Below are 11,349 nucleotides of genomic sequence, written 5' to 3'. Positions count from 1 at the left end.
AACCCCCAGCCTTCTTCGGGGCCTGTACCACATCCCACTTAACTAAAGGGATACCATAGTTACTGTCCTCCTTACACCACATAAAGCTCCTCTGTAACGCAATTAGCTTGTCGGCCACCGCCTTCGGCATCTTGTACAGACTTAAGTAAGGTAGCGTTTGTTTTGAGGTACTGAGACAGAGACTGAAAGACTGAGACTCAGTATCGTGTTTGTTAGTTCAGAGACTGGTACTAAAATTTCTGTCTCTGTCTCTAAAATTTCGGTATTTCAGTACCTCCAAAAAGTAGGGACACAGGGGACTGAAATTTTTAGAGATGGAGACTGAAACTTTAATAACATTTTTTACCTAAAATACTTTCATTTCAATTAATTAATTCCAATTTTACCCTTTGTGTAAATTAAATTAGAGTTTTATTCTTGTTTTAATTCCTGTCTCCCATTTTGCACCAAACAGAATACTAAAATTTATTTCAATCCCTTTCTCTTAGTCTCTGTCTCTCAGTCTCAGTCTTTCTGTCTCTGTCTCTCCACCAAACGCTACCTAATAGATTGGTAGGCTGTTCAAAACCGATTTGATGAGGACTAGCTTACTTGCTTTGTTCAGGACCTTTGCTTTTCATAAGCTGAGTTTCTCTTCCACCTTATCTATGATTGGTTTCCAAGTCTTCACCAGGCGCGGATTTGCTCCTAACGGAACCCCGAGGTACCTCACAGGTAAGTCCGCTTGATTGCACCCTAGTAAGCCACACCTCTTATAATTTACAATCGTCTCAGTCTCTGGAGGACAAAATAAAATAGTATCATCTGTAAATTGTAGATGTGACAATTCGATGCGATCTCCCTTGACCAGTAGCGGAGCGATTCGCCCGTTCTTGACAGCTTTCCCCAACATCCTATGCAAAACATCGACCACAAGCACAAACAGAAGGGGAGACAGAGGATCCCCTTGTCTTAGGCCCCTCTCCATGTTGAACGGCTTGGAAGGCGACCCGTTGACCAGGACTGACATAGTAGCCGTACTGACACACTCCTTCACCCACGTCCTCCATCTATGGCGGAACCCCATTTTCTGAAACACACTATCCACAAAACTCCATCTAACCCTATCATAAACTTTTTCCTTTATTGTATTGTGGAGTTTTTCTTGAAAAAAGACGAAGATTAGCGTGCACAAATGCTAAAATTTCTGCATGTTTATGTTTCAGCTTATTTTTTTTAGGGAATAGATAAAAGAATAAGTGTTCCAATTCTTTTCACACCAAGAAGATGAAGATGGTTGCCCTAGTAGCCTAAGAGTAATTAATTGGTTGAAGAAGTTTTGCTTTACCACTATAAATTAGCCACCAAAATTTTATATCAACTATGCCTCTATCATTTAAGGAGTTATAATCATCCGTGTCTGGGTCGTGTTCGGACAGTTTTTTTTTGTTTTTTAGATGGGACACGTTTGGACACAGGAGACACGCATGTTATTTATATATTTTATTTTTCAGTGATATGTCAGTTATTTGATCATCTATGTGATCACCAAGCAACCGAATACATAATTTATTCTCTAATTTATAAAATTTAACAAAAACATTGGTAAATATATTGGTTTCGCATTTATTTATATATTTTATTTATTTATGTTATATTTGTAATTATTATTATATGTTATGGAATAATATTCTAATAAATTACATTGATTTTTTTCTAATTCTCTTTAATATTTTCCTGGTTTTATTCCATAATTATAATATTCTAATAATATATATAGTCAACTGCCTGGTCTTAAAGGTAGTTCCACCTACCCAATCCTCGGAGTCGTTTCACCAACCCACTCATCCTCTTCGTCCAACACTGAATCATCATCGAATACTAAATCCTCATCGATCATCAAGGTGATTTTTAGAGACACTACATTTAGAAGAGGAGAAATTCATTTTGATATGTGAAGAGAATCAGATCTCTGTGATTTAGTTAGTAATATAAATGAGTTGTTCGAAACTGTTAAATCTCGTCCCCATTACTTGAAGCTGGCAGAAAGGGAAATTTGTTGGTATCAGCTGGGCAAGTATATAAGTTGTATTGGGATCCAACCACCAAGTTTTTTAGCTTTGTTGAAACTGTCGAGGAACTTGTAATTGAACATCAACAATGAATGTAATTAGTTAGTCAATAAAACCCTAAATAATGGAAGGGTTAAAGATGTAATATATTAAAAGTCAATAAAACTTAGAATTTAAATGGTCATTACATTGCTGATTGTTACTGGTCTTTCCTGTCATATCTGAACACCTATCTTGTTTGTGAAATAGGCAAAACTATTGTGTAACATATTTGCAATTTGTAATGTCAATTCGTTCAGAATTTTGAGTTTCTAAAATCTAACTCTGCTCTGATACCATGTTACCATCTTATAAAGAGTTTAGGAAAGAAACGAAAAATTATTTTAAAAAGTATTATTTTATTATTCATATTTTTTTCATCTGTGATTACAAAGTTCTTATGAATATATAGACCAAGAGTACGCTAAGAGTACGCTCGTTATGGAATAATATCCTAATAAATTACATTGATTTTTTTTCTAATTCTCTTTAATATTTTCCTGATTTTGTTCCATAATTATAATATTCTAATAGTATATTCCGCGGCTGAAATGGTCAACCGTCTGGTCTCAGAGGTAGTTCTACCTACTCAATCCTCGGAGTCGAAGCCAGTTTCACCAATCCACTCATCCCCTCGTCCAACATTGAATCATCGTCGAACACTAAATCCTCATCGATCATCAGGGTGATTTTTAGAGACACTACATTTGGAAGAGGAGAAATTCATTTTGATATGTCAAGAGAATCAGATCTCTGTGATTTAGTTAGTAATATAGATGAGTTGTTCGAAACTGTTAAATCCCGTCCCCCATTGCTTGAAGCTGCCAGAAAGGAAAATTTGTTGGTATCAGTTAGGGCTAAAATATTTGGATATGGAAGTAAAATAAGTGTTATATCTTAACGTGATAATTTTTGGTATTTTTTAAAACTATGGGAGGTACATAAATCGAACTCTCTAATTTATGTTTAAAAAAGTGTCCGATTTGTGTTGAAAAAATTAAAAAAAATTGGAGTACACAAATCGGATGTACTCCAAATTTTTTTAATTTTTTCAACACAAATCGGACTGTCCGAGTACAGAAATCAGACGGTCCGATTTCTGTACCTCTTAAAAATCGAACGGTCCGATTTGTACTCCGTACATTAAATCATCCTACATTTTAGAAAAATACCACAATAAATCACAATTTAGAAAAACACCATTGTTAATCCAATATTAAAAATAAAAAAGTGTCAGTTGATGAACTATTTTTTTTGTATGTTGTGTCCAAAATATATTCAACACGCTAACACGACAACTAAACAAAGTATCCACTTTATAGCATTTAATACTATTAAAAATATCAAAATCTTTTAGTTTTTTATACAAAACTTCCATTTTTAACATGTACGGATTCTATAGGTAAAAAAATTTTAATGAACAAANAACTATATAAAAAAACAAATTACTTACATGCATCAAATTAAACTCTTAAAAAATATATGATAATTAATTTTTAGTATTAATAAAATATTTCTACCAATAAACAAATTTTTGTGTATGTTCTTTTTGTATTTCTGCCAGACGAAGGGAAAAAAAAAGAAAAGAAAAAGAAAAGTAACATTTTGTGTATCTGAATAGTGAATTCTGAAACCTGTGTTAGAACTTTGGAAGGTAGAGTGGTAGATTACACTCTCCCTAAACTGTAAATCACCAACTAAATATCTAACTCTCTGTGACTCTGTCCTTCTCACTTCTCATTACTTTTCTTCTCACCATCGTTATCACTCACTCTCACTTCACTCTTCACACTTATTTCCACGCTCACACCTAAAAAACCGTCTTTTTCCGTTTTTCACTCTCTCACTCATCTCAATACCCTCCTCACTCCCCTCTCCACTCTCACAATTTCTCAAAATTCTGCATCCCAAAATTAAAGCTCCGATCTTTCTCATCTGGGCACCATTAAAGTTTTCATCTTTCTGAATTTACTCATCTGGTTCTTCTTCTTCTGCTGAATTCCAGTTTCAACATGATTCGCTCCAACAGCAACAATATGCACGCCAACACCGATTCCGATGTAACAAGCTACGACCCATCAACGCCAAGATCACCAAAACGCGCCGTTTACTACGTTCAGAGTCCTTCAAGGGACTCACACGACGATGGTGACAAATCTTCAACCAACCATGCCACAACGCCAGCATATAACAGTCCCACTGATTCACCTTCACACCACTCCTATGGCCACCATTCCAGGGAATCCTCTGCAAGCAGGGTTTCTGGCTCTTACAACTCTTCTTGGGGGAGGCGATGGAACAGGAAGCGTGGAAGTGGCTATAATAAAGGGTGGCCTGAGGGCAAGGTGATTGAAGAAGAAGGGTATTATGGTGATTTCCACAGCGGGAATGAAGGGCTTGCTAGGAGGACTCAGGTGTTCTTTGCTGTGGTTGGATTTGTTGTGATCTTCAGTGTTTTCTGTTTGATCCTTTGGGGTGCTAGCAGACCTTATAAACCAAAGATCATTGTTAAGGTACATTAAATTATTGTTGTGTTGGGACACATCGATTTTTTTAATTTAAGAAATTGCCACTTGTGTCATTTTTTTATTTAATAATGAGTGAATATTCATATTAGTACTTTTTCTAGATTTTGGACATGATTTCGGTTTGTCAGAGTTTAATATAAAGATTGTAACCTCAATTTGGTCTTTCAGTGTTTAAAATAAACATTGATTTAGTTCCATGGATTTGGTTGTGTTCAAATTGATGGTCATTTTATAACATGTAAAGAATCTCCGAAGGACTTATTGCATTTCTTTTTGAAGTAGCAAATTGAATCTTGACTCTGAAATAAATGAAATGGTGAATTCTTTGATGGTATATAATAGTAGTTTTTATTTAGTTTTTTATATGGTTAGCAGTAAATAATTGTAATGTATTTGAGATTGTAAGTCCACATAGATTTAGCTGTTCTTGTGTGCTGTGATTTGAGCTGAGGAGCATGATATATAGTTAAGGTCATGTTAGGCAACCATTATCAAAATTAAAATAAAAATAAATTATAGGACGGTGTATAAACTTTTTAGATTGGGTTTATGTCCTCTGTGTTTATGCACTCTGCACATTTTGATTAGACAGGACAAAGATTGTTTCACTCACTGATGATGATGGCAATAAGGATTTTCTTGCATGTTGGTTATTGTAATCCTGTGCCATGTGAAGTTTGAAAGTCCCTTTTTGTTACAAGAATAGGTGTCTACTACCATGCTTTCAATACTCATCTCTTTTTCTTTTCATATTCTGCCAGAGTTTGATAGTACATAACTTCAACATTGGAGGAGGAGCAGACCTCACAGGAGTCCTGACCAAGATGCTAACAGTAAATTGTTCATTCAAAATGACAGTGCATAACCCTGCAACGATTTTCGGCATTCATGTTAGTTCCAAGTCAGCAAACCTCATGTATTCTGAGATTTCAGTTGCAACTGGAGAGGTAAGAACCCTTTTAACACTAATCTTTGACATAGAAGGATATGTTATGTTATCGTTGACCAACATTTTTAGATGTTTAATTCCATATTCGCCTGTATCTTGCTGCAGTTGAAGAAATACTATCAGCAGCGAAAGAGTCGGCGGACTGTGTATATGAATATGAAAGGAGACAAGGTTCCTCTATATGGAGCTGGAGCAAGCTTATCCGATTCAGCCGTTGACCGAAAAATACCAATGCGGCTTGTCTTTGAGGTTAAATCAAAAGGGAATGTTGTTGGGAAGTTGGTGAAATCTAAACATAGACAACAGATTTCTTGCTCGGTTGTTCTTGATTCTGAAAGCAACAAACCTTTCATACTTAAAGAGAATGCATGTTCATACTCATGAGAGGTTTTGATCCAGCAGCAGCAGCAATAACTGGTTTCTTGTGTTTCATCATAGTCCATTTCATTTCATTCCATTCAGCGGGCTTGGGTTTTCCCATCAGATAGGTATAGGTGTGAAAGATACAAATTGTGCTTGGTTAAGCTTATTGAGTTCAAGTAGCATGTAATAGAAATATGTGAAAAAATGGTGGTTTTTCTAGAATAATCAAGGGCTAAAATTTTCAAACTACTTACAAAGTTTAAGAAGTATAATTTTTGGGGGAATGAAGAACTCCTATTTTATTTCTTTTTTAATGTAATTTCTGCTGTTGGTATTGGCTGGTTTTGCCATCTGGCTAAGATTTTCTGAAAATAATGCTTATGAACCTAGAATAATTCTGTTTTACCGTGCAAAAGTAACCAATAATGTAACGTGACAGTTTTCCATTTCCTTGCAAGTTAAACATAACCCAATATATATTCTTCAGATTGTTATGATAAATATCAATAAATTTGAATAAAGGGCATTGACCAAGCCTAATTTTCTTTCCTTTAATAGTTTTTGGTAATGGGACCCCTAATTTGTGGTGCTGCCCAAACAAGGGGGAAAGCTTGTATTGTATTTGGAATTTCTTATCTGGGCTGGAAAATTTGGGGAATCAGCAAAATGGTCAGATCAGAGAAAGGAATCGCAAGCCCAATTATCTCTCCCACAGATTCCTACCTTCTTGGCTGGTGGTTAGAGTTTATCCATTGTCTCCATTTTCCTCTCAAGCCCATGCTCTCCAATACCTTATCCACGAATCCCCACCTGAAATTGTAATTGGTTTTTGAAAGTCCAATTCTTTCAGTCCATACAGGTTCCATATTACTAATACTTTCTTCTCCCTTCACCCTTCTGACACCTTTATAGCATTTTCCACTAATACATGCCTCCTCCATAATCTTGCTTTTCTTCATAGATTTTGTAATGGCATGAAAAGATTTGGTATTTTTGTCCATTTGAGATACGTACATTGACCTAGACAATTGCTTCTATTCAACTTTTTTCTCTAGTAGTCAGTGGTCCAAATATTTTAAATGGCTCAAAATCTAAAAATTTATATAATTAAATATTATATTATATATTTAGTTATGTTAGTTTCTTTTATTATTTTTAATAAATTTTTTTAACAAAAAATTATAATTTTAAGTTGTTATGTTAAATTTCATTTTAATTATAATAATTTAATTAATAAAAGAATAACTTGTATGCGTTGTTTTTCTTTTTTTAATATAGTGTTAATTGTATTAACTATAAAATAGTTATTTAATCTACTTTTTTCAATAAATCAGGCATATATACTCAATATGACCATGAATAATCTAGTAATACTCAATATGATTTTATAAGTTCTCCTTTTTCGGTTAAGAATCCAATAACATCTAATTTAAAAAAAAGACGAATTAAAAGCATGAAATTAAAGACAAATAAATGAAACAACATAATAATAATAATAATAATAATAATAATAATAATAATAATAATAATAATAATACAAATTAACTACGCACCAAATAAGTTAGCTTTTTCATTTGTTTGTCTCAATATCAGCATGATCGAGAAAATTGAAATGATTGTCAGGAATGTTACGATCATCGATCGTATTTACTATACGTGACTCCTTTTTAAAGGTTATTCTACACACGTGTAGTCGGAAGATAAATTCCGCTTGATTCCTCAATCAGAAAATTTGAGAAGACATAAACTTTTCCCTCGATCAATTCATTCTCAAACATCTTTGCCAAATAATTCTTCACTGAACAATGGATTTTATCACACTGTAAAACAAATTAAAAACGAAGACTATTAGCACTTACAACTCTATTAAATCGCACTGTGGTTGATTCCTCCAAGAGTTTACTCACAAAATAAAGTTAAAATGTGAACAGTGAATATATATAAACTGGACCTAGCATCACTCGAAGAAATCATGTAGAATAATCAACTTACCTTATCATCCATGAGAACCATTTTTAGATAAGCTGTCTTACTCTTGTCAAATTTGGATGGAACTTTCCATAAGCTTATAATCCTTGCCTTTATTTTCCAAACATTTTCATTACATAATCTACTACAGGTAATACTGTTGATAGAATCATAACTTGTAGTCATTAGGTATGGAAAATAATAAAGAGAAAAAAATACGAATAAGATACGAATTTTGTAAATGAAAAATAATTGAAACAATTGACTATTACGACTTATATATATATATATATATATACACACACATTACAAACGATATGAATTTTTAATGGAGATACTTGATACTAATAGAAAAAAATTATATAAATAAAAATTATTTAATTTCAATTTCAATTTCATATAACAAAACAGTGGTTTTCAAAAATTATGGAATCTTTTTTTGACATATGTATTATGCCATACGTATAAATTATACGGGTTATTATATAAATTCATATATATGCATAACAAAACAGTTTAATATTATATATTTTCTACATTAATTATATGCCAATATTTTGAAAAAAGAGATAAAAGAAGAGATATATAAATATGCATAATATTATTGCTATATATGAAGCAATTTTGTATTGTTTTAATTATAGAGACTTACTATAATTATATAAAATTTAATTTGAGGAAATAATTTTCCTTGCCATAAATAATATACTAAAACTGTTAGTATATTATCTTCTTTATGGTTATTTGAATTTATCAATGATTTTTTCGTGTAAATCGTTATTACCCAATTTTTAATAATTACTTAATATACAAAATTTGAAATTGGAAATTGTTATTACTAATTCAATTAACTGGTTAATTGAGTAATAATTGTCAAATTATTAAGGAGCAAAATCATTGATTTACTCAATTGATTTTCATATATTATTTATATTTCAAGTAATAATTTGAAATTATATTATTTACCCAGTTAATAATACTATTATTAAAAATTATTTTTTGCATTGATTTTTAAATCAATTATTAAATAATTATTTTTGTTAAGATAATTGTTTATAAATTATTTCAAATTATATTTTGTTAAGATATAATTATTTAGATTATTACTCATGACACGGGTATAATTTCATTTTATTCCAGTTAATCAATTATAATTATATGACACGGGTGTAATTTCAATTTTATCTACGGATTATTTTCCGTAACAATATACAACATATTATTTACCGTGATAATTTGATTTGATTGATTTCTAATTATTTACGTACATAAATGATTAAAATATATAACATAAATATCGTAATTATTATAATTCTATGATATAATTATAATTAACATATTTTATCATAATTAAATATTAATTTAATATAATTATAATGAAAATACTTTTCCAAAATAATATAATCTACTATTATTCATCCACTAATTATTTGGCAATAAACCTTAATATGATTTTTTACATTTTCGCTATGGGAAATAACTACTTAGATATACCAAATAATATGTAACATGTTACTACTTGTATAAGTTAAGGCACAAAGACAGGATTTAATTAAGGTGATTGAAACTTTCACCAAATAGAATATGACCTCAATCGAATAAAAAATGGTACTCGATTTTACATTAATTATCTAGTCGAAGAAATAACATACTCATTCATTATTCATGTTTCATTATATTTTTTAAATAATATATAGAAAACATATATTCTGTGTATAAAAATGTGACTATTAGTAATTTTATTAATAAATATTTTTTTAAACTATTACTAATTTCAATTTTAATAGAAAATATAAGGAAATAATTTCGCTTGCCATAAATAATATACTAAAACTGTTAGTATATTATCTTCTATATGGTTAATTGAATTTATCAATGATTTTCCCGTGTAAATCGTTGTTACCCAATTTTTAAAAACTACTTAATATACAAAACTTGAAATTGGAAATTGTTATTACTAATTCAATTAACTGGTTAATTGAGTAATAATTGTCAAATTATTAAGGTGCAAAATCATTGATTTACTCAATAAATTTCCATATATTATTTATATTTCAAGTAATAATTTAAAATTATATTATTTACCCAGTTAATAATACTATTATTAATAATTATTTTTTGCATTGATTTTTAAATCAATTATTAAATAATTATTTTTGTTAAGATAATTGTTTATAAATTATTTCAAATTATATTTTGTTAAGATATAATTATTTAGATTATTACTGATGGCACGGGTATAATTTTATTTTATACCAATTAATCAATTATAATTATATGACACGGGTGTAATTTCAATTTTATCCACCAATTATTGGCAAATAAATTATCTTTAGGTCAACGATTTAATATATGTGTAGATTCATTTTTTGTCAAATATAATGAAAATACAAATAAAGAAATAAAGGATGAAAATAAACTTAATAATATCTGACACTACTTCATTTTATTAAATTATTTAAAAATAGCACATCCACAAAAAATAATCGTAATATATAAATTGAGGCAATAATTTAAAATTCTATAATTATAATTTAATCAAATACTAATAGTAAAACCAAATTACATAAACAATATTGAACCTATTCTAGTCTTTAGTCACCTATAGTATAGAATCATTCTTGTAACAACAACCAACTGAAATAACATCGTAAGTTTCAATATTTAGAATTCGTGCAAAATCAGACCATTCTCTTGTTAGATAAGCTTCATCATCCGCTATCCGTGCAATGCGGCAAGGTATAAAATTGCCACACCGAGAAACCAAACTAACTCTTATTCCTCTCAATGGCATTGCATGCATGCAAGCAAAAGAAAGCTGGTAATTTCTGAAAAAAATCAAAATATGTTAAAAAATTATTCTAATAATGAACAACTTAAACTAAGAAAATTTAAATATATTACCAATCATTGAAATTGCATATCTGAATTTGTCACGAATTTAGCAAAACTGAACTGAAACTGAGGGAATTTAATTTCATTATGTGCTCCACTTCGAAAATTTTCGGACAAACGTAAAAAGCATGGAGGGGATGGAACTTAAACTTGCCCTATAAAGTTCCGTGGATGCAATTCTTCAATCAAAAATTGAGCTCCTCCTAAGAAATCTAACTTTAACCACATTCCATTGGGTTGGTCATAATAGGTGAGTAGATCCAACCATCCTTCGATAAAGTAGAGACTATTGCCTCTTCTTTGAACGCTTACATCCATGTAGTTGGAACCCGAATCAGTGAAGACAACTCGATGATGTATTTCATGGATGTGATGCATTGTAAATGATTGTGGCAAATTAAAAGACAATCGAACTGGAACATTAGACGATAAGAATAACTTAAAGTAACAACAAATAAAAAATTATCAAAAGAATAATATAATAGAATGAGTATATGAAAAATATTATAAAAAATTATAAATTGTACCTTAAAAGGATCAACTTCAATAAAAAATG

General features: G+C 30.6%; 1 protein-coding gene across 1 annotated transcript; it reads left to right on the top strand.

Annotated features, from left to right (window-relative positions):
- LOC107644383 (NDR1/HIN1-like protein 1) lies at positions 3,786 to 5,964 on the top strand. Its single transcript, XM_016348220.2, has 3 exons — positions 3,786 to 4,603; positions 5,380 to 5,565; positions 5,673 to 5,964. Exons 1-3 carry the CDS (start codon positions 4,103 to 4,105, stop codon positions 5,949 to 5,951), a joined length of 966 nt encoding a protein of 321 aa, XP_016203706.1. The 5' UTR covers positions 3,786 to 4,102; the 3' UTR covers positions 5,952 to 5,964.

The sequence above is a fragment of the Arachis ipaensis genome, chromosome B05, assembly GCF_000816755.2.
Source record: "Arachis ipaensis cultivar K30076 chromosome B05, Araip1.1, whole genome shotgun sequence".
Lineage (NCBI taxonomy): Eukaryota > Viridiplantae > Streptophyta > Magnoliopsida > Fabales > Fabaceae > Arachis > Arachis ipaensis.
Note: the sequence above shows the minus strand (reverse complement) of the source record. Positions and strands in the feature narration are given on the sequence as shown.